The sequence below is a fragment of the Prionailurus bengalensis genome, chromosome D4 (genome assembly GCF_016509475.1).
Source record: "Prionailurus bengalensis isolate Pbe53 chromosome D4, Fcat_Pben_1.1_paternal_pri, whole genome shotgun sequence".
Classification (NCBI taxonomy): Eukaryota; Metazoa; Chordata; class Mammalia; order Carnivora; family Felidae; genus Prionailurus; species Prionailurus bengalensis.
In genome coordinates this window covers 12,664,240-12,689,402 of record NC_057359.1, presented here as the reverse complement: position 1 = coordinate 12,689,402, position 25,163 = coordinate 12,664,240, and the positions used below count along the sequence as shown (strand labels likewise).

The window sequence follows — 25,163 nt, the reverse complement described above, 5'->3', positions numbered from 1 at the left end:
ATGACTAATGAAGTACCGTTCCTGAGCTTCTTGCTGTAAACTACAAATAATGAAATATTAAAATATGTTCACAAATGCATTTATGAGTTAGCTTGAACGTAAGTAATTCTGGCCAAAATCCCAGTGCAGGTGGAGATCCAGAAGTGGAAAAATGAAAATGGCTTTTACCCTGGGAGCATGTATTCCACCAAACAGCCTTACACATTTTCATAATCACCCAGCAGAGGGGCTGCAGAGGAGGCCTACAGCTACCCAAAGTAGAGGGTCTAATAAAAACCAGCCCCAGAAGACTACACCCTCATGGAAGGGTAAACTAGAAGTACACCACCACCATCACCAGACCCAGCGAAGTGCCTGTCGCAAACTATGGCTTGGACAGGAAAAGTCTCTCCTGACACGCTTATTAACCACAAGTCAGTCTCAAACAGATTAGTATCTTGAATTTAGTTACATGACATACCTAAGATTAAAAATGCACCAACTGAGAATTGTGTGTATTTTGATCCTGGTTTGAAAGTATCCAATGATCTGCTGCAGAAGTCAGTGAAAATGCCCTCAGCAGGAATCTACCTTTACCCTCAAAGAATTAACACGAAGTTCAAAGAGAAAGGAGCGGCTTACTGGAAACACACACAAAAACAAAGCATCAAGAGTACGAACTAGCAGAAATAACAAAGAATCATACTGGAAACAATGGGCAAGTACAGAATAAGTATATTCACTGTATTTCAAGAAATAGAAGATGGAAAATATTGACTTATATCTAGGATCTGAAAAAGAACCACAGGGAAATGGACTAGAATGGAGCACAAAGACATAAAAAAATGAAAAATATGAAGGATGTAAAGAGACACAGATGACTTAGAGCCCAATATCTAATAAGAGTGCCAGGGGAGCCTGGGTGGCTCAGTCTGTTAAGTGTCTGACTTTGGTTCAGGTCATGATCTCACAGTTTCTGAGTTCGAGCCCCACACTGGGCTCTGTGCTGACAGCTCAGAGCCTAGAGCCTACTTCGGATTCTGTGTTTCCACTTCTCTCTGCCCCTCCCCCACTCATCCTCCCTCTATCTCTTTCTCAAAAATAAGCGTTAAAAAAAAAAAAATACAGTTCCAGAAGGAAGAGAGACAAAGAATGGATCAGAGGCAATATATGAAGAGATAATACATAAGAATTTTCCAAACCATAAATTTAAGAAGCTCACTAAATCCCAAGCAAAATAAACAAACAATAAATCCACATCTAAATATATGGTGTAAAACTATAAAACACCAAAAACTGAGATAGGATTTTAAAAAATCACTTCAGAAAAGGAGAATTACTATGAAAGAAACTAAGATCAGACTCACATCTGAAGACAATGGAATAATACTTCACATATGTTGAGAAAAGACCTATTGGGGCACCTGGAGGGCTCAGTCTGTTGAGAGCCCAACTTTGGCTCAGGTCGTGATCTTGAAGTTTGTTAGTTCAAGCCCCACGTTGGGCTCGCTGCTGTCAGTGCAGAGTCCGCTTCAGATCCTCTGTCCCCTTCTCTCTGCCCCTCCCCTGAATGCACTTTCCCAAAAATAAATAAACCTTAAAAAGAAGAAAGAAAGAAAAGAAAAAGAAAAAAGACCGATCGATGTAGACTTTTATATCCAGCATATACACCTTTCAAGATTGATAGCAAAAGATCATCATTTTCAGACAAAAACTTAGTGTTCCACTAGAAGATCCTCATTAAAGAAAACTTTAAAAAATGTCCTCTGGCAGAAAGAAAGTAATCCCAGAGGAAATCACAAAAATGCAAGAAAGAATAAAAAGCAAGGCAAACCAAAAATACATAGGATAATTCTAAACAAACAATGAGAGTTATTTATAGTTATTATGTCTTAAAGACTTGATAAGATAAAATTAAAATACTTCAGGGAAATTATTCAAATAAAAGTAATCTAAGGTCTTTATTCAATAGGAAAATAAAGACATCTAAGTCTAGACTCAAATTCAAATATATATGTTAAGAATTCTAACCACTAAAACAAGAAGGACTAATTTTCAAAACAGTAAAGAAAATATTAAGGCAAACAAAAATCCAAACAAAGGCATGAGAGAAAAGATATACTGAAAAGTAGAACAAATAAAAAGCATGGAATAAGGCAGTAAAAGTAAATCCAAAAATGTAAGTCATTCAATACATGTAATGGATCATATGCATTATGTAAAAAGCAATATAAACAACACCAGCTATCCTTGTGCAAATGAGATATTAAAGGTCTAAAAAAACTTGAAATAAATGAATAAAACCTGAAAAATACTTAAAAAAGAAAGCTGCCAACTACATTAGTGGCAAGTTAAACACATTCTAAGGGTGATGCATCAAAAGACAAAGAAGTCAGTATGTAACAACAGAAAGTTCAATTCACTCGGAAGATCAAGCAATGTGAATCTTAGCTGCAACTAATACGTCCTGAAAATACATAAAGCAAAAACTGACAGGATGAGGCTAACTGACAAATCTACATAGAAGTATAATGTAAAACACCTTTCTCAGTAAAGAATCGATCTGATGACTCAAATCATAAATATACAAGATTTAAAAATATAATTAATCAGTTGAACTAATGGACAAATAGACAATACTGCACATAACAAGAGCAGAATACTCATTCTTTCAATCCAGCGGGTAACATTTATGAAAGCTCACTATGATAAGTATACCTTGACAAATTTCAAAGGGTTGGTAACATGACCATATATGTATAACTCTATATAATATAGTAATGTTATATATTATACAATAGCACATATATAATTTAACATATTTATAATATATATTTTTTCTACTACAGTACTATCATCAAAGTGGAAATCAATACTAAAATATAACAAGAAAACCACTACATGAGAATTTTAAAGAACTTCTAATTATGAACTCATAAAGAAAATGAAGGAAATATTCAGAACTGAAAAATAGGAAAATGCTTTGTATACCAAAACTTAGGAGAAAGAGCTAAGCAGTATTGACAGGGAAATTTTTAACCTGTTTATATTAAGGAAAATAAAAGACTACACATTTGTACAATAAATATCAATTTCAAGAAATTAGAAAAAGCAAAAAAAAAAAAAAAAACCCAAAAGTTTAAAGAAAAATTAGTAAAGATATGTGTAGAAATTAATGAAGTAGAAAACAATGATATAACAGAGAAACAACAATGCAGAAGTCAATTCACTGAAAAGACTAACAAAACTGACAAATCAAATCCTTCAAATTAAGGGGTAAAAAAACAAAGGAGGTTAATACTACTACAGAAGACATTTAGATCATGCCACGTCTCTGCTCAAATCCTGGTGGGTTCACAGCTTACTGAAAATAAATAAATGCAAAGTCCTCACAGCAGCCTACAAGTCCCTAGGAGCCGGCTCCTTGATCTTTTCAGACCTTACCTCTTACTATTCTCTTGTTCAATGCAATGCGGTCACACAAGATATCACTTGAGTCTTAGCATTTGCAGACACCAAAATGCTATTTCCCCAAGCATTTCCATGCTCATCACCTTATCTCCTTTAAGTCTTTGCTCAAGTACCATCTTCTGAGTGAGAACTTTCCTGATCACCCTATTTAATACCATAAACTCTACTCTGGCACTCCCTCCCTGTCCTCCTTTCCTGCTCGATTTTCTACGTTAGCACCTATCATCACCTAAAATAATATTTTACCTATTTATGTATCCGTCCCTCTCCTCATGCCCCTAACCATAAATTCCAGAATGCTGTACGCCCCTCCCCCTCAATGTATAGGTATTCCAGAATTACTTGAAAATGACTGCATCAGTGTGTGCCAGAGATTATTCTATCCACTGTTCCACTCGACGAGTATGTGACCAGTTAACAGATTTGTTCAACAGCAGTAATTTCAACTAATGATGAGCCATTTTGTGTTTGGTATTCCCAACAAGTGACCACAATGTAACTATAATGACTTTGGGGAAACGGAAACCTCCCCCATGTCAGATGTAGTAACAGAACTCTGGTTCATGGTCACTTGGTTAGATTATTACAGCTAGTGGCTATTGCATGCCAGCATGTGTGCCTCTTCAGAGAAGTAAGAAAACAATTGGGCCATGGTGATGGAGTAGAAAATCAGGAATGCTTAACACCTGCTGCCATCCGTAAAAGACACTGAAACTTAAGTATTAACACTTCCTCTGTATGTCAGAAATATACCTGGCTTCATATATTTATGTCAGTTGCAATATCGAAGAAACCACTGTGACCCATCAATGGTACCAAGGTTAACACAGGAGTTATCTTTGGCTAATGGAGATATAATTCACATACCATTTTAAATATACGAATCAATGCTTTTTTCATTGTGGTAAAATGTGCATAACATAAAATTTACCACTTCAACCATTTTTAGGTGTATAGTTGAAGGAAGATGTGCTTCAACAATGGTCTTTAACATATTCACAAGGTTGTGTCACCATCACCACCATCTATTTCCGAAATCTCTTCACCACCCCCAAAAAGGAGCCCAAACCTGTTAAGTCGTCACTCCCTATTCTCTCCACTCCTCCTTCCTAAGCAGCCACAAATCTATTTTCTGTCTCTGGAGATTTGCCTATTCTGGACATTTCATATAAATGCAGTGATACAGTCTGTAGCATTTGTGTCTGGCTTCTTCCACCAAGCACGTTCTCCAGGTTCACCCATGTCACAGGATCCATCAGTACTTCCTGCCTTTCTGTAGCTGAATAAGATATTGTGTGAATGTATCACATTTTGTTTAGTCATTTACCAGACGATAGACATTTGGGGTGTTTACAATTTTTCACTATTAAAATTAGGAAAAGGCTAATTTTGTGCAAATGAGTAAACAATGTCTACGACAGTAACCGGATCAAAGATTTATTTAAAACCTGATAATATACTCCCAAGTAAGATAAAGTGCTTACATTCCCACAGTACATGACAGGATTCACTTCTCTATACCTTCATATTACTAAATTTTATTTAAAAATTTTTCTAAGCTAAAAGGAAAAAAGTCCTCATTTTGATTTCCTTGATAACTAATGAGTTATATCCTTTTTATAATTTTGGCCACTTATTTTACTTGGTGTTAAATTTTTTTGTTTGTTTCTTTTACCAGTTAGTAATTTTACTGACTTGCATGAGACTTGGTATTTTAGTAAATTTAAGACATGTACAGGTTATTTGTGCTGAAAATGTTTTCTCCCGTCTATCACTCATTTTTAATTACAGTATCATTATTTTCAGCTGCATGTGGATGCAATCTAAATTTCCTATCTTCCTTTTTATGGTTACTGGGTCCTATTGTGCTTGGAAGAGCCTCCTTCTCCTAAGACTTAAAGAAATCTACATTTTTTTCCCTATTATTTTCAAAGTTACATATTTTTTCACTCAGCCTTTAACACATCTAGGTTTTATTCATGAATATTTGATAAACCTCTAAATTTATGTTAACAAAATTAATAGCCAATTAACTTACTTCAATTTGAGTAATTTATAGCCTAAGCTTAAACTGCCATCTTTACAATAAATCCTGTTACATATTCAGGTCTGTCCCTACTTTTTCCATTCTGCTCCTCCAATTTTCTGTACTAATACACCACACTATCAACAGGATTATAGTCCACTCTAACATCTAGTACACAAATACCTTATTCATGACTCTACTTTTCCAAAATCTTCTTGGGTTTTCCAGCACATTTATTCTCCCAGATAAACTTTAGAATCAAACTTACCTGTTGATACTCTGATTGGAATTGTGTCAAATTTATATATTAATTTGGAAAGGACTGATATGTTAATAATGATATTAACTATATGCTTCTAGGAACATAGTAAGCTTCTCCATTTATTCAAGTCTTGGTTTTATATCTTTCAGTAAAATACTATCATTACATTTTAATGAACTGAGTATAATCTTTTGTGTATGCCTATTTCTCATTGCTATATAAATATAACATCTCCCCCACAGTTTTTGAGTAAAAAGATCATATCCCCATATCCTATAAAACGATGAGGCTATCAGATAATTTTTAAAACCTAAAGCTAGAAATTCCAGGACTTTGTAGAACACTCCAAAAAACAACACTAAAAATCAACTAAGCAGTAAACAAACCTGTGTAAAAAAGACTGAAAGTATATACACGAAGGAGGGTTAACTGGTGTCATCTTGAATACTAACTCTGATCCATCAGAAATGGCTGCCAAGAGGTAATTTCTTTAAGAATTCTATTGAAAAAAATTCTTACAATTTAGTTTTTAAAAGACACCTTAAAAAAATAACTTCTCTGGATAAAACATCCTTGAAATAGTAGTTCCAACATTTACATCACAATGTTATGTTATTACTGTTTTCTAAAGTCATGAGGAATGCATGAACATCAAGAAATTGTACAGAAAACGGTGGTTTCAGTACTTTTAACACTTACAATTCAATTTCAACCATTCCTTTGGAACATCCTCTCTTCACAAAAAAGCCAACCTAGAGTAAAAAAAAAACAATATGCACTGAGTGATGACATTCCCAGGTTATCCCAGACTTAGTGAAGTCATTATTATTTATCAAATTAAAATTCTTTCATTAAGTATTTTCTCTGTCCACTCCTATCACTTTCCCAGATTTGAGTCCCTCCATTGTTTCCACCCACCAGTGACAAAAATTAGTTACCATTTACCGAACATTCTATGTGCCAGACAGCCTCTTAAAAAACTCGTGACAAAGCCAGCAAGTGATACAGAGCAAAGAACTGAACCCACATAATCTGGCTCCAGAGTCTGTGTGCTTAGCCTCTCTACTAAAAACTCTCCTTATAGGCAAAAAAGCCAGTGGGAAAATAGGTTCTACAGTTTAACTATAGAGCCATACCAAATCTCCTTATTACCATTGGAGACTTCTTTGGAGTGGCACCGATAAAATATCAACAATCACTCTAATATTACCCATCTTGTCATTAATGAAGATATAATTGTCATTCTCTTAAAAAGAGCAATACACATAGGAAATACAATTTAAGTACAATCTATGGGATAAAACAGACATATTTCATATTTAAGCTAGTTTGTATACATGTATGACCAAAAACCTGAGACAGACCCTGGGCCTAAAACAATAAATCAGACTGGATCTTGAATCAGGCTATAAATAATTCTTAAAAAAAAAAAAAAAAAAGTGAAAATATACCTTGCAAATAATTATCTTTTTAATAGTGGTAACGGCAATGATGACAACTGAAACCACAACAGTGAACATTTATTAATATGCGTTACCATATGCTACTCTGCTAAGCAATTTATAATTTCCTTTTTTAATACTCATAACCAATCTCATGAGGTATATATTACATCCCTTTTACGGATGATGAAACTGATGCCCAGAAAGATGAAAAAGGAGGACTTGCCTTGTAACTAGTAAGTACAGCTTAATGATTAAGAGTACAGGCATTAATATACACCACTCAGATTCCAATCTCAACTCTGCCATAAACATATAAGTTGTTTGATTCTGACGAGGCTACTTAAACTGTTTTAGTTTCTTCATAAACATGAAAAAACAATGGCATCTTTGTAAGAGTCCTATCTGCTCACTGCCTTGCATCAGTTAAAATACTTGGTACCACTAAGAAGGAAAAAAATCATGAGGCAGTTCTTATTATCAAGTGTACATATGGATGATATAGAAGATGCTAGTGTTAAATTTTCATACCAGGATTTAACTGTAAATACAACATTAAACATGTTTTTAGTGAGAACTTGTGCAGCCCCTAAATATATCTAGGGATACCCAAAGGTCTGCAATGTGCCACCTAAGAAACCCTGCACTCCACAGTCTTCTTCAAAAACCCTACCACTCAAGGGGCATCTGGGTGGCTCAGTTGGTTGAGCATCCGACTTCAGCTCAGGTCATGATCTCATAGTCTGTGAGTTCGAGCCCTGCGTCGGGCTCTGTGCTGACAGCTCAGAGCCTGGACCCTGCTTCAGATTCTGTGTCTCCCTCTCTCTCTGCCCCTCCCCTGCTCATGCTCTGTCTCTCTCTGTCTCAAAAATAAGTAAAAACATTAAAAAAAATTAAAAAAAAAACCAAAAACCCTACCACTCAGGGTAAGATCTGTCTTCTTCCCTTCTGGCAACCACCACTTGGTTCTATATTGGAGTCTGTTAGTCTGTTTGTGGGTTGTTTTATTTTGTTTTAGATTCCACATACAAGTGAAATCATATGGTATTTGTCTTTCCCTAACGTATTTCACTTAGTATAACACCCTCTAGGTCCATTCAGGCTGTTGCAAATGTCAAGATTTCATTCTTTTTCATGGCTGAATAACATTCTACACAATGTCTTAACTTCATGTTAAGTCTTGATACCTGAGAGGGCAAGTTTTCCCATTGTGTTGAATTTCTTTATGAGTATCTTAGCTATTCTTGGCCCTTTGCTCTTCCATCTGAATTTCAGAACCTGCTTGTAACTATGACTGGAACGATGCTGATATGTACATCAATGTGAAGAATGAAATTTTTATATTAGGTCTTCCAGCCCGTTCATACTGTACATCTCTCCATCTATTATAAACTCCTAATATTTTCAAAAAAGTTGTATAATTTCTACATTGTGTGTAAGTCTTACATATCCTTTGTTAACTTATTGCTATGTAAGCTGCATTTTTGTTGCTACTGTAAATGATATCAAGTTTTAATTGTATTTTTCTGTTGTTAGTGTACAGAAATGCAACAGATTTGTTATATAATCTTGTATTTAGCAATCTTAATAAATTTTCATATTAATTCATCAGAAGGCTTATCTGAGGACTCTTTTGTGGTTTTCGTTGCAAACATTCATATAACCTATAAATGACTTTTCTTTCTTTCCAACTTGTATCTTTTGTTTTACCTTCCTGTTCTGTCTAGAACTTCAAGTACAATGCTGAATAGGAGTGACAGATAGTAGGCAACCTTGACTTGTTCTTTAACTTGCTGTATATTTTAGCTGTCTTTTATGCAATTAAGAAAGGTATCCTTGAAGGACGGGCCAACATAGAGGACAAGTAGGGGGATCCTAAGTTCCCTCATCTCACAAACAAAGCAGTGTTGAAGCTAAAGGATGCTGAACTCCAAAGTCCGGGAGGAAAAGAGACAGTTGCTTACAGGGACCCACAGGGACAACCTGACCAGCCATAGGTGGGTGATTGTGAACTGGGAGAGAGAAAATGAACAGAGGGGAGGGTTCCCCTTCTGTGGAGAGACAAAGGGAAGAGAAAGAGCAGCTGGGGAAGCACAGGACTGTATGTGGACAAGAAAAAAAACAGGGACCAGGACATAGAAGGAGCCAATCTCTGAAGGGCTTTCTCCAGACTGGGGCAGGCTGCCCGGATCGCACACCTGGGTAAGAGGGGAGCCGGCCCCAGGCTAGCTGCCTAGGCCAAGGGCACTGTCCACAGTAGGAGAAAGCAATCCCCTCCCTGGAGTGCAGTGGGACAGGCCAAAGCCTGCCTGCATCTGCCAGCCAGACGACTCAGGCGGCAGCGTTGAGAGGAACTTCCCCAGTACCTGGGTGAACGGAGCAGGAGTTTGCCAAACGCCAAGGCACAGGAGCTGGCGGAGCAGGACAAACCGCCTCACTTGTGCCCATGGCACAGTGAGACTGCTCCAGAAGAGTGGTTTGGGACACCTGGTCCATGGAGGAGAGACTTCGGTGTCGTCATTTTTCTTCCCATCACCAACAAGGGGAGACTTCAGCAAAGGGACAGCGGGGCCCACAGTGGAGGCAGGACCTGCTTACACCAAACCACGCCCCTCCGTGACTGGTAACTGCGTATCTACTGGAGTGGGATTGAAGCTGATGAACCAGACGGCCCTTCCTCCAGACCAGCGCTGTTGCACTGATTTAATTGCCTGATTTAATTCTCAGACAGTTCTTACTGTATAGATATATTCTTCCTTCCTTTTCTCCTTCTTATCTCTTCCCTCCTCTAGTCTGGTTACTCTGGTTGTCGGTTCGTTTAAGCAGACATATTTAATCCATTCTCTTGATACGTGTTCCACACCTCCTTCTTTATTCCCCTTTCTCACTCTCTGGATTAAGCCCTATAGTTTTTCTGGTCAATTTTTATTCATTCTTTTTCCCTGCTCCTGTCATTTCTCTCTTTGTTTGGGACAAGGCCTCTTCTACCAACACCTCCTCTACCCTATTGTTTACTTGTGGCTGATGTTTCTGGATTTTTGTTTTTGGGGTTTGTTTGTGTGTTTGGGTGTTTTTGTTTTCTGTTTGTTTTTTGTTTCTTTGTTTTCCTTTCTAGGACACTTCAAGGAACAAATCAAAGCACACCTAGTGGAGGGTTCAAAACATCACTACAAGTAGGGAGATAAAGTAACTACACTACAACAACAGAGGGCAAGTGACACTCTCCAAAAAACACCTCCTGAAGGGCCAGGCCCTAGACAGTGTACAACCCCACTTTAATATAGTAGTGCTCGCAGGTGTAGGGCACATAACAAGCTTTTAAAACACATAAGGGACAAAAAACTACCCAAAATGATGAAATGGAAGAATGCCCCTCAAAAGAAAGTCCAGGAAGAAATGACAGCTAACAAATTGCTCAAAACAGATATAAACAATATAACTGAAAAAGAATTTAGAACAGTCATAAGATTAATTGCTGGACTTGAAAAAAGCACAGAAGACACCAGAGAATCTACCACTGCAGAGATCAAGGAACCAAAAAATAGTCATGATGAATTCAAAAATGTTGTAAACAAGGTGCAAAATAAACTAGAGGTGGGGACAGCCAGAATTGAAGAGGCAGAGGGGAGAATAGTTGATATAGAAGATAAAATTATGGAAAAAGATGAAGCTGAGAAAAAGAGAAATAAAAACATTCTGGATCACAAGGAGAGAATTAGAGAGCTAAGTGACTCAATGAAATGCAGCAAATTCCGTATCACAGGAGTTCCAGAAGAAGAGAGAGAGAAAGGGGCCAAAGGTGTGCTTAACAAATCATAGCTGAGAACTTCCCCAATCTGGGGAAGGAACCAGACATGGAAATCCAGGAGGTACAGAGAACTCCATTCAGATGTAACTTGAATCAATCTTCTATATGACATGTCATAGTGAAACTGGCAAAATATAAAGATAAAGAGAGAATTCTGAAAGCGGCCAGGAATAAACAGCCCTCACCTACAGGGTGAACATATAAGGCAGACACAAAAGGGTAGTGGCAGACTTGTCTACTGAAACTTGGCAGGCCCAAAAGGAGTGGCAGGAAATTTTCATCGTGATGAATAGGAAAAATATGCATCCAAGAATCCTTTATCCAGCAAGTCAGTCATTCAGAATAGAAGGAGAAATAAAGGTTTTCCCAAACAAACAAAAACTGAAGGAATTCATCACCACTAAATCAGCCCTACAAGAGATCCTAAGGGGGACTGTGTGAGTATTGCAAAGACCACAAAGGACCAGAGACACCACTACAAGCATGAAACCTACAGATAACACAATGACTCTAAACCCATATCTTTCAATAACAACACTGAATGTAAATGGACTAAATGCTCCAATCAAAGACACAGGGTATCAGAATGGATACAAAAAATAAGACCCATCTATTTGCTGTCTACAAGAAACACATTTTAGACCTGAGAACACCTTCAGATTGAAAGTGAGGGGATAGAGAACCATCTATCATGCTAGTGGAAGTCATAAGAAAGCTGGAGTAGCTATACTTATATTAGACAAACTAGATTTTAAACTAAAGACTGTAACAAGAGATGAGGAAGGGCATTCTATAATAATTACAGTGTCTATTCATCAAGAAGAGATAACGATTACAAATGTTTATGCACCAAATTTGGAAGAACCCAAATATATAAAGGAATTAATCACAAACCTAAGCACTTTCATTGGTAAGAATGTGGTCATTGCAGGGAACTTTAACACTCCACTTACAACAATGGACAGATCATCTAGACAGAAAACCCATAAAGAATGATACACTGGACCAGATGGACTTGACAGATATATTTAGAACTTTTCACCCCAAAGCAACAGAATACACATTCTTCTCAAGTGCACGTGGAACATTCTCTAAGATAGATCACATACTGGCTCACAAAATAGCCCTCAATAAATACAAAAGAACTGAGATCATACCATGTACACATTCAGATCATAATGCTATGAAACTTGAATTCAACCACAGGAAAAAGTTTGGAAAACCTCCAAATTCATGCAGGTTAAAAAACATCCTACTAAAGAATGAGTGGATCAACCAGGCAATTAAAGAAGGATTAAAAAATATATGGAGGGGTGCCTGGGTGGCGCAGTCGGTTAAGCGTCCGACTTCAGCCAGGTCACGATCTTGCGGTCCGTGAGTTCGAGCCCCGCGTCGGGCTCTGGGCTGATGGCTCAGAGCCTGGAGCCTGTTTCCAATTCTGTGTCTCCCTCTCTCTCTGCCCCTCGCCCGTTCATGCTCTGTCTCTCTCTGTCCCCAAAATAAATAAACGTTGAAAAAAAAAAATTAAAAAAAAAAAATATATGGAAACAAGTGAAAATGAAAACACTACAATCCAAACCCTTTGGGATGCAGCAAAGGCAATCCTAAGAGGAAAATTCATTGCAATCCAGGCCTATCTCAAGAAACAAGAAAAATCCCAAATACAAAATCTAACAGCACACCTAAAGGAACTAGAAGCAGAACAGCAAAGAAACCCTAAACCCAGCAGAGGAAGAGAAATAATAAGATGTGAGCAGAAATAAACAATATAGAAACAAAAAACAAAAGAACAGACCAATGAAACCAAAAGTTGGTTGTTTGAAAAAAACAAACAAAAGTGATGAACCCCTAGCCAGACTTCTCAAAAGGAAGACCAAAATAGATAAAATCATGAATGAAAATGGATTTATCAGAACCAATCCCTCAGAAATTCCTAGACACCCACACACTACCCAAACTCAAACAGGAAGAAATAGAAAATTTCAACAGACCCGTCTGTAACTAGTGAAGAAACTGAATCAGTTATCAAAAATCTCCCAGCAAATTGAGAGTCCTGGACCAGATGGGTTCTGTGGGGAATTCTACCAGACATTTAAAGCAGAATTAATACCTATCCTTCTCAAGCCATTCCCAAAAAACAGATTCCCAAAAAACTTTCAGACTCATTCTATGAAGCCAACATTATCTTGATTCTTAAACCAGACAGAGACCCCACAAAAAAGGAGAACTACAAGCCAATATCCCTGATGAACATAGATGTAAAAATTCTTAACAAGATACTAGCAAATCGAGTTCAACATCATATAGGAATTATTCACCATGATCAAGTGGGATTCATACCTGGGCTGCAGGGCTGGTTCAATATTTGCAAATCAATCAGTGTGATACATCACATTAACAAAACAAAGGATAAGAACCATATAATCCTGTCAATAAATGCAGAAAAAGCATTTGACAAAATACATCATCCTTTCTTAATAAAAACCCTCGAGAAAGTACGGATAGAAGGAACATATTTAAACATCATAAAAGCCATATATGAAAAGCCTGCAGCTAATATCATCCTCAAAGGGGAAAAACTGAGAGCTTTCCCCCTGAGATCAGGAACACGACAGGGATGTCCACTCTCACCACTGTTGTTTAACATAGTGTTGGAAGTCCTAGCCTCAGCAATCAGACAACAAAATGAAATAAAAGTCATCAAAATTGGCAAAGTCTAACTTTCACTTTTCACAGACAACATGATACTCTACATGGAAAACCCACAAGACTCCACCAAAAGACTCCTAGAACTGATACATGAATTCAGTAAAGTTGCAGGGTACAAAATCAATGTACAGAAATCAGCTGCATTTTTATACACCAATAATGAAGCAACAGAAAGAGAAAGAAAGAAAGAAATCAATCCCATTTACAATTGTACCAAGAAGCATAAAATACCTAGGAATAAACTTAACCAAAGATGTAAAAGACCTATATGCTGAAAACTACAGAAAGCTTATGAAGAAAACTGAAGATACAAAGAAATGGGAAAACATTCTGTGCCCATGGATTGGAAGAATAAATCTTGTTAAAATGTCAATACTACCCAAAGCAATCTACACATTCAATGCAATCCCAATCAAACTTGCACTGGCATCCTTCTCAAAGCTAGAACAAACAATCCTAAAACTTGTATGGAACCACAAAAGACCCCAAATAGCCAAAATAATATTGAAGAAGAAAACCAAAGCGGGAGGCATCACAATCCCAGACTTGAGCTTCTACTACAAAGCTGTAATCATCAAGGCAGCATGGTATGTATTGGTGCAAAAACAGACACATAGACCAATGGAATAGAATAGAGAACCCAGAACTGGACCCACAAATGTAGGGCCAACTAATCTTTGACAAAGCAGGAAAGAACATCCAATGGAAAAAAGACAGTCTTTTTAGCAAATGGTGCTGGGAGAACTGGATAGCAACATGCAGAAGAATGAAACTACACCACCTTCTTACACCATACACAAAAATAAACTCAAAATGGATGAAAGGCCTAAATGTGAGACAGGAAACCATCAAAACCCTAGAGAAAAAGCAGGGAACAACCTCTCTGACCTCAGCTGCAGCAATTTCTTACTCGACACATCTCCAAAGGCAAGGGAATTAAAAGCAAAAATGAACTACTGGGACCTCATCAAGATAAAAAGCTTCTGCAGTGCAAAGGAAACAATCAACAAAACTGAAAGGTGACTGACAGAATGGGAAACAATATTTGCAAATGACATATCAGATAAAGGGTTAGTATCCAAAATCTATAGTGAACTTTCCAAACTCAACCCTGAAAAACAAATAATCCAGTAAAAAAATGGGCAGAAGACATGAACAGGCACTTATCCAAAGAAAACAGCCAGATGGCAACAAACACATGAAAAGATGCTCAACGTCACTCATCGCCAGGGAAATACAAATCAAAGCCACACTGAGATACCAACTCACACTGGTCAGAGTGGCTAAAATAAACAAATCAGGAAACCACAGATGCTGGCAAGGATGCGGAGAAACAGGAAACCTCTTGCACTGCTGGTGGGAATGCAAACTGGTGCAGCTGTCTGGAAAATAGTGTGGAGGTTCCTCAAATAATTAAAAATCGAGCTACCCTATGACCCAGCAATAGCAATGCTAGGTATTTACCCAAGGGATACAGGAGTGGTGATGCACAGGGGCATATGTACCTCAATGTTTATAGCAGCGCTTTCAACAAATTATAGAAAGAGCCTAAATGTCCATCAATTGATGAATGGATAAAGATGAAGTTTATATATTCAATGGAATACTGCTTGGCAACGAGAAAGAATGAAATCATGCCATTTGCAGCAATGTGGATGGAACTGGAAGGTATCATGGAATGAAATAAGTCAGTAAGAGAAGGACAGGTATCATGTTTTCACTCATATGTAGATCTTGAGAAAGTGAACAGAAGACCACAGGGGAAGGGAAGGGGGAAAAAATAGATACAAACAGAGAGGGAGGGAGGCAAACCACAAGAAACTCAAATATAGAGAACAAACTAAGGGTGGATGGGGGGGTGGTGGTGAGGGAGAGGGAAAATGGGTGATAGGCATTGAGGAGAGCACTTTTTGGGATGAGCTCTGGGTGTTGTATGTAAGCCAATTTGACAAATTATATTCATAAAAAAAGAAAAAAGAAAGAAAGGTATCCTCTACTCCTAATTTGCTAAGAGTTTTTTAAATCATAAATTACTGTGGAACTTAATGCTTTTTCTCTACTGAGATGCTCATGCAGTTGTCCTTTAAAATGTGACATGTAAAAAATAAAAATAAAACGTGATGTGTTCATTTTTTTCTAATGTTCAATCTCTCATTCCTTGAATAAATTCTATTTGGTCACAATGTATGATGCATTTTATGTATTAGATTAATCAGACTATAGTTCCTTTTTCTTGAGATTTTTGCTCCTATACTCATGAGTAAGACTAGCTTATAGTTTTCCCATTCTTTCCTTGATGGATTCTGGTACCTAAGTCATGTTCTTTGTGTAAAATACAAAATGACCGTTGTTAAAACTAATGGTCTTTGATGTCCTAGGAAAAAATTTAACAGCTGATTTTTTTCTACTAAGAATCAGCTTGAATCATTTATACATTGGTAGAAACCTACTATACATTTACAACTTTAAGAATTTAAGCTTTACTAGCATGAAGTTGTTCATAATAGTCTTTTTTGTTTTTTTGGAGGAGATAAATCAATTTTATTGTCCATCATTATATTATCCAAAACTCCAGGAACAACAGATTTATAGAGAGGACATAAATGAGTAAGTAAGAGGGCAAGGGAAATAATTTAAATTTGAATGATTTTCCATGATATTAGCATGAAAATTATCTCAAAGTACATGTGTGTCTGGCTTCGGAGTAGCTTTGTTCCCTGGCCAAAGCCGGCCATAAAATTAAGGGGTTCAACATCTTGCCTGCTTTACTGGCTCTTGACAAACCTTAGAGATCTTTGAAAAAAGTCATGTATTCCTGGTGCTCCAGGGCTGTGCTGAGTCTACCAACTCATCTGCCAAAGTGTTATCCTCAGTCCACTGGGAAATCCATCAGGTGGTCATATAAAGTTCAGCCCAGGGGACCAGTGTTGAGTGTGTAATTCATATCCTTCCACGCAGACTTGCCAATGGATCAATAGCTCACTTCCCTGATGAGAAAACATCACTCCCAACCTCCTCTTCGTGCCCAACCTCATCTTCTGGACAGTGACAGTCCAGCACTAAGCCATTCTTTGTAACTTCCAAGAAATTGAGAGTGGCCATCAATTCAGACTGTTCTTCAATCTTCTGCCCTTTGGAGGGCTCCTCCCCCCCATCAAATGTTAGCAGCATGCTATTGTTAATGTTGAAGTGATAGTGACCTTCTCTCCAGCACCTTTCTGCAATAATTTGGTTTCTGTCCCATACATTTCCAGCTCTCAACCACGAGACATCTTGGGGAGGAGTTTATGCTTCCAGATCTTCTTTTCCTCCTCAATTTCATCACTCACGAATTCAACAAAAGCTTTGTCCCCAGCAGGGCAGGCCCGGTGGGCAGCGGCCGCTGAGCCCAGTGCACAAGGCACACGGCCCAACAGAAGCAGCACCACAGTGGCAGACACATGCAGGCACCATGATATTCTCTTATAATCATTTAAATCTTGACTGCATTCTGATAATGCCCTGGTGGTAGGCATTACAACAGTTCATGAAAACTCCAGCTCTGCTCCAAGCCCACAGGAGGACTGCATTTGCTCGTTCCCTCTGATGCAAGGTGTGGTGTTTTACCTGGCTCTGTCCAGTGAAAATGTGAGTAGAATATACATGAGTTTTTGGAGGAAATATGAACAGCCAGTTCCCTTTCCCAAGGTGGCCATCATGGAAGTATATATTGAAATGAAGACCTCATGAGCCTAGGTACCCAAGTGACCACAAAAGGGCCTACACTGGGTAAGCAGCAAGAACAAGAATTAACCTTCTCTATTTTTAAAAACAACTCCACTTAAATTTTGGAGTTGTTTCAATCACCCCACAACATATCTTTATTGCATTTTTACATTCCTTTTTTCTCTTCCTTTTTAAATGTTTATTTTAAGAGAGACAGAGTGTGAGCAGAGAGAGGGGGAGGGGGGGAAGATCCACGCTGTGAGCACAGCCCAAAGTGGGGCTTGATCCCTCTAACCACGAGATCATGACCAGAGCCGAAATCAAGAGCTGGACACTTAACTGAGTGAGCCACCCAGGCGCCCCCATCCCTTTTTTCTACTTTATCTACCCCCAACACCTTTCTTCTCAAAAGTTACTGATTTGGGTTTTGTTTTTTTTTTTTTAATTAATTTCTGCTCTTATTTTCATTTTCCATTAAGATTTCTTCTTTGACATATATATAATATAGAAGCATATTTTTCATTCCAAACAAATGGGAAAACTTTACTTATCTTGTTTCTCTCTTAATAGCATTATGATCAGAGAATATGGTATGTGTGGTAGCAATTCTTTTGACTTTTTTTATATTTGCATATGGCTCAGTATGTGGATTTAGTAATGTTCCATTTGTGCTTAAAAAGAATGTGAGCTCTCCGAGTGTTTAGCGCAGTGTTTATAACTTGACCACCAGCTCAAGCTTAACTGTTGTTCAAATCTTCCGTATTCTAATTTTTATCTGACTGATCTGATTACCGATAGCTCTCCAACCACGATTATGAATTTGTTAACTTGTCAATAGGAATTCTGATTTTGTTTATATGTTTTAGACCTACATTAAGTGAATTCAAGTTGAGAAATGAATTACCTTCTTGCTAAACTGGACCTTTCATCAATATTTAATGACCGTATCTACTTCCATAAGTACTTTTTGCTTAAGGTCTATTTTGCCTGGTATCAAGTCAGTTATCCCTTTCTTTCATATATTTGCCTATGTATTTCTTCATCTTTTCATTTTTAACTTTTCTGTTGCTTTTTACTTTAAATGGGCTTGTTGTAAACAGGAGAACTGAGCTTTCTTTCTTTATCTACTCCAGCAGACTTCCAAATTAAACATGAACTTAGACCACTAATAATTATTGCGACTATTCAACCATTTTATGTTTTGTAATAATCTCCTTTTCTATATTTGTTTCTTTTCTCCTCCTCCCTAAAGGCTTCTTCTGTCTTATTTGGGCAGTCATTGTTTCTTCCTTCCCCTCTCTCTATGTTTTTATCTTTGTTTGGAGGATTTATAAATTTCAATTGTTTTAGTGGTTTACCTATGTAACTTTAACATGCATATTTAATTTAATAAACTGGAAGTTAACCAATTATCTTAACTTCTCCCTGACAATACAAATCCATGGAGTGTTTTAACTCTGGTTACTACCAGAAAAGACAACAGTTCTATCTGGTTTGATCTAAACTTCACAAATTAGACATTATTTTATGCAGTTTCCATATAATTTCCCTATACATTTGCCTTTTTTTTGCTCAACATTTCTTCTCACTTCTTAAGAGTTTTCTTCCAGGATTATTTTTCCTTCTTCCTAAATTATATACTTTCAAAAATATTTCAGTGAGAGAATTTCAGGCTTTCTTTTTTTTCCACTTCTTTCATTCTGAGAACAATACTTTTGTGCCTGCTCTTCTGTAATTCACTACAACATGTCTGCTTGTGTATTTCTTTTATTTATCCTGCCTAGATCAGGCTTCTTGAATCTGAGGATTTAAACTTTAAGGTTTCTAGAAAATTCTCAGTCATGGTTTCTTGAAATATTGTTTTTTCCTCGTCTATTGTCTCTCTTTGGAAATACTCAGACATACAGTGGATCATCTTCCTTTACCTATCATGTCTTAACCTTGATTTTCCTCTTTTTACTTCTATAATATTTTAAGAAATATGTTCAAGTATTTTAGTTACAAATTCTTTTCTCAAATATGTCTGCTTTGTTTCACCTGTCCACCAAATTTCTATCTTCAAGGAACATATTTTTATTAAGTTCTATTTGATTCTGTGTCGAATTTACTTCATCTGTTACTTACTCCTATTATTCTTCCAAACTTCTTTTATTTCCTTAAACAAATTAAATATCCCTAGTTTATTTTCTCCATCTACAAGCTTTGCATGTCTGATGATGCAATCTGCTGTTTGTGTTGGCATTTCCTCCTATGTTTTGATTGTTAAGTACGGATTCATGAACTCCTCGGGACTTTTACATTAGAATTTTTAGGACTGAATTTCATGTATTTTTCTTCATAGGATTTGCACCTGCTTCTGCCAGGTGCCTGGAGATATTACTAACTGGGACCACTTTAAAATTATCATTTATGATATCAGGCCACAGAGGTAAGATGAATCGTGGCTCTAAACATGTGTTAAGGCTTGTGGTTAAGAATTCTTTGGAAGACAAAACAGAAACAAACTCATAAACACAGAGAACTGATGATTGCCAGAGGGGAGACAGGGGAGTGGACAAAACAGATGAAGTGGATTCAGAGGTACAATCTTCCAGTTATAAAATAAGTAAAACATAGGGACGTAATTACAGCATAGGGAATATTGTCAATAATATTCTAACAACTTTGTATAGTGATAGACAGCAACTAGACTTATTGTGACCATTTCATACATATATAAATATTGACTATATTGTATACCTGAAACTAATACAATATCATATGTCAATTATTTTTCAATAGAAAATAATAGTAATTCTTTTTTTTTTCTCCACCAAATTCAGAGCTAACAATCAGGGTAAGTAAGTAAGTAACTCTGTATCTCATTCTGCAGTGTTTATTTTTCCTACTAAATACAGTGCTTGACTTCAAGTTTCATCTTCTAGCCCTCCTCTACCTTCAGGACCCCCAATCCAGAGCAACCAATCAAAAACTAGGCTTTAGGGTGCAAAGTAAGCAAATGCCCCTGGGGAAACAACTCCAGAGCTTAAGTCTTCAGATCCACACAATTTTGTTTCTGCCCTTGGTAAATTTACTTCACCTTTCCACAAGCCCAACAATACACATTTAAGAAGACATTTTACCCTACTCCTAAGAATTTTAAGTGTCACATACTTGGAGAATTCTCTAGATTCATATATAGTCCAAAATACCTTTACAGTGGCAATCTCCTCCAGCCATCTCTACCTGCCAACTTCATTCTTTATATTCAAGCTCTATATGTTTGTTACACCCAAGGAATTGAGATACAGGAAGTGATTCGATACTAAAAACAAGTCACAACTCCAAATTTTTTAAAAATACTGCTGTTAACTCACCTTGTCTGCCCGTCCCATGAAAGCGGGTTTGCCTGCCAACCCAAGACAAATGGCACACACGATGCTCGACTTTCCTGTCCCATTAGCTCCAATAATCATATTCAAGTGAGGTCCGGGAGATACTTCACAGACATCATACGTCCTGAATTATAAAAAGGCGAAAATACTAAGACATAAGAAGTGAATATTTTCTTTGCCAAAACATTTATTCTTGCTTTACATTACCTACAGGCTTTTCTTGAATTCCTTTAAAGGCCAGCTGACCTTACCGTCTAATCCAACTGGACTTGGTTCACTCATAGGAATTCTTCCAGTAACCACTGTCTTCCAGGCCACTTCGGTTCTCTAAGCCTACCTCTCCTATCTCCTACCTCATTCCTAAAACTCAAAGTCCACTCATCCTGAAAATAAAACAGGCTAGCTCTACACTTTGCAGCCACCTTTTTCTTTCTCTTCACACCCAAGCTTTATTTCCTCACATTCATTCATTCTTCTAGGACTTGCAAAATTTTCTGCTTCCATGGCTTCAAAGGGTAAAAGATTTTCTACTTGCTAAACGCAGTGGGCTCTTTTCAGTCTTATTATCCAACTCCGGTGCAGCAGATATTTTTGAAACACTTTTTCCACTAGGCTTCTGAGAGAATACTCTCCCATGGTTCTCCTCTTGCCTCTCTGAACACTTCCTTCTCAGTCCGAGGTCCTCTTGTGCTCATCCTTAAATGTTGGCATTCCTCCAGGGCTCTATACTTGGCCTTCTATTCCTATTAATATTTCCCTTTGGGCAATCTCAAGCATTTCTGCAACTTACATGCATGATTTTCAAATCTCTCACCTGTTCACTTTTCCTGACCCTTAAAAACACTGCCTATGTGAGATCTTTTTCAGATGTCCCACAGGAAACTTCAAATCACAGGATCCAAAAAGCATTTACTATTCTTCCCCCCAAATTGTTCCTTCTGCTGGATAGCATCACATCTGACCAAGAACCAAGGCAGAGACTTGAGAAAAATACTGCATAACTCTCTTACCCTCAGCCTCCCAGTCTAAAGCCAAATCCTGACAAATCTCTTCTTTCTGCTCCTACTTCCCACTGCTACTCCAAGGTTCAAACTCTGATCATCCCTTACTGTTGTAAGTCTTCTTGCCTCCAATCTTGCACCCTTTCTAAATCATCCTTCACACTGCTTCCAGAGTAATATAAATCACATGTCATTTCCTGCTTAAAATGCATCCTGGTTGCCAACAGGATGAAATTGGAATTTCTTAGTATAGAAAACGCAGATTCTCAATAGCTGCCTCCCTCTTCAGTATCAGCTCTGTTCACATATTTGCTCACATCCTACGTTCCAGCCATACTAAAATACTAGACACTTCCTAAATATACAAACTGTTGCAGGTGGTTCCATCTACAACACTCTTCCTTCAAGACTTTTATAACCTCCCGTACAAAGCTCTTTCTCACAGTTGTGGATGAAATTAACCACTTCATCCTTTGTGCCCCATGGCACAAATACATACACACACACACACACACACACATACTCATCTATATTATTATGGTAGATAACTCATTTGATTATATTTATCTTTCCTGACCTGCACTCAAACCGCAATTCAGCTACTTACTAGCAGTGTAAACATGGGTAAATTAACCTTTCCAAGCTCATCTCATCAATGGAGATGAAGAGATGTTACAAGAATGAGAGCACTGTGTAAATAAAGCATCTACTTCTATACTTGGCACAGGATAGATACTTGGGGGTAAGAAAAACACGCTGGTATTGCTACCACAATTCTGTTACCCTAAGCCACTATGTGCAAGCTTTAAAGAAAAAAAAAAAGACTTCGATCAAAAGAAATGTAAGATGCTAGAGAGATACACAGTATTTGTTCTAAAACATACTAAATTCTAAGACGATTATTATGATTATTAGTTGTCTGGAGAGAAAGAAAAGGAACCAGGAAAGATAGCTGGATTTGGAGGTCAAGGGTCTGCTGGGAGGTCCAACAATTGAGAGTAAGGCTTAATTTTCTGGTACATTTCAACCTCCATCCGCGACAACCTTCACCTTTTTGTCCCCCTGGCAACTGCTTACTCTTCACGATTCTGCCACAGCGTCACTGCCCCTCTGATTTAACTGTTGCTTCCTGTGACTTCCCAGCGCCCATACTTTGGTCAATTACAGATTATGTCCTCCGTCTGTAGGCCGTGACTCCCTGCCGCCAGAAATCTATTCCCTACCACGTCCACTGCCCGCCATATGACGCCTTCAGAAAACGCTGGCTGAATGAATAAAATATCCGCATCACATCAGACGCACACCTACCACACCAACACCTACGTCAATCCCCACGGCCTCTCAGTAAAAATCCTCACGGTAACGCCGACTTCAATTCACGACCAGACCCACAGCCGGCCACACATCCACCCACCCTCACCCACCCACGCAGCTTGCCCCCCCCCCCCCCCCCCGCCGCGGCGCGGCCTCCGGCCACTCACAAGAAGTTCTCCATCACGATACGGACGATCGAGCCTTCCACGAAAGGCCTGGACGACTGCAGCGGCAGCGGCGGCGGCGCCGGCGGGGCCGAGCTCTTTCTTTTGCTCGGGACCTCCGACGAGGGGTCTCTCGGGAGAGCTCTCTTGGAGGCCAGGGAGCTTGGGGTCGACGTCTTCCTACTCGGAGTCGCCATCCTAGCTTCCCCTCCGCCCCGCAAGCGCTTCCGTTCCTACTGACCTGCAGCCCCGGCGCCCCTGCGCCCGGCTCCCGCGCGAACTGCCCGGCGCGCGACACCGCCCGCGAGCCCGCCCCCGCGCCTGCGCAGTCCCGGCCCGGCGGCGTCTGCGGGCCGCCCCGCCCCTCGGCGCGCGGCCTAGGAGGCGGGAGGCAAAGAGAACGCGGGCGAGGATGAGGGTCGCGAGCGGGTGGGAGCGGCGTCCTCCCGGGAGACGGCTACCTCATCTTTCTCTACGAGCGTTTGTGCATTTTTCAGAGTTGGGTGTTTGTTTTTTTTTTAACTCAGAGATGTCAATGGCATTTAGTACTTTGAAAGTCCTTTCAGCCCTCTGAGGAAGCCCATCGGCGAGGGGACAGAGGGAGGCGTTCGCGGCGACACCTGAGAGCGAGGGCGGGCGACCTCCGACCAGCTGTGTCGCGACACCGACCGAGCGCACCCGGGCTCGTCGGTCTTTGGCTCTTCGTCTTCTCACTTGGCTCCCTGTTTGCCTTCAATCAGGTCCCCGCGTCCCAAAAAGAAAACTCTTGCAATGACCCTATGCCCGTGTCTCCCCTAAAAGCGTCGGGCTAGGTCCCCTGCGCGCTCCCACTTGTGAACAGACTCGGCAGAGACTCTCTGCCCCCCTGGCTCCCTCCTTGCCTTTTAAGGCTTCCTCTCCCGAAGTTTCTAGAAATCCACGAGCTAGGCTTCACTGGCTTCAATGAGCGCGTGCTTTCACTGAAACCTACTCGCACGCAGGTGGTTAACCTCACTGAAGAAGAGGTGCACGGAGGGTTACGCAGCTCCTCGTTTACTCGGCTAATAATGGGCAACCTACAAGAGGCTGGGGCCGCGGCACTGAAGGAGCCAGTCAAGCTTGGGTGTCTGGGCGCTTTCTGATGCGGGAGGCAGAAAAAGAACCAGTGAAGCGAGAAAGGATTAGGGCATTTCCAGGCTATGCTAGGTGCTATGAAAAATAATAACCAGAACAAATGTGATGGGGGGAGGCGCAGAGGCGATGCTTGAGTTAAACCCAGAATGAGGGGGAACCAAGGTAAATGACAAAAGAGTATTCCGGGCAAGGACAAAAGCTCTGGAATGGCAATAAGTGGGATGTTTGAGGAACAAAGGAAAGGCTGGTGTGGCTGCAGTGAAGTGAACAGCGTCGCAAAGCAGAGCCTTGCCCACCAGGAAAGAGCTGAATTTTATTTTTGAAGCACTGGGAAGCCATTGGATGGTTTTAAGCAGGAGAAGGACATGATCTGATTAAAGATTTTGTGGGGTTTTTTTTTTAATGTTTATTTATTTTTGAGAGAGGGAGATAGAGCAGGCGCAGGGGAGGGGCAGAGAGAGAGGTAGACCCAGAATCTGAAGCAGGCTCCAGGCTCCAAGCTGCGAGCTGTCAGCACAGAGCCCAGTGGCAGGGCCTGACGGGTTTCAGTATTGGGAGGTCATGACTTGAGCTGAAGTTGGACCCTTAACTAACTCAGCCACCCAGGCGGCCCTGATTAAAAATTTTAAAGAATCCCTCTGGTTGGTGTTTGGAGGGGCTTGAGCATGGAGGTGGGGAGGCCATGTAGAAAACTATTGCAGTAGAGGCGCCTGGGTGGCTCATCCGGTTGAGCTGCTGACTTGGGCTCAAGTCATGATCTAGGGTTTGTGTGTTTCGGGCCCACATCCGGGTCTC

General features: G+C 39.3%; 1 protein-coding gene and 1 pseudogene across 3 annotated transcripts in view; both read right to left on the bottom strand.

Moving 5' to 3' along the window:
• The window catches only part of SMC5 (structural maintenance of chromosomes 5), a 96,787-nt gene extending 73,199 nt beyond the window's left edge, over nucleotides 1–23,588 (bottom strand). The window contains exons 1-3 of one of the 3 annotated variants that reach the window (XM_043566300.1): nucleotides 23,259–23,588; nucleotides 20,759–20,900; nucleotides 6,438–6,490 (exon numbers count right to left, since the gene is read on the bottom strand). In XM_043566300.1, coding sequence (XP_043422235.1) covers nucleotides 6,438–6,490; nucleotides 20,759–20,900; nucleotides 23,259–23,452 — 389 coding nt within the window. In that variant the 5' untranslated portion in view covers nucleotides 23,453–23,588. Of the gene's footprint in view, nucleotides 1–6,437; nucleotides 6,491–20,758; nucleotides 20,901–23,258 lie in introns of those variants that run through there. The other 2 variants (XM_043566301.1, XM_043566302.1) reach the window with 2 other exon arrangements.
• On the bottom strand, nucleotides 15,639–17,615 carry LOC122474925 (annotated as a pseudogene).
• Nucleotides 23,589–25,163: the final 1,575 nt, after the last annotated feature.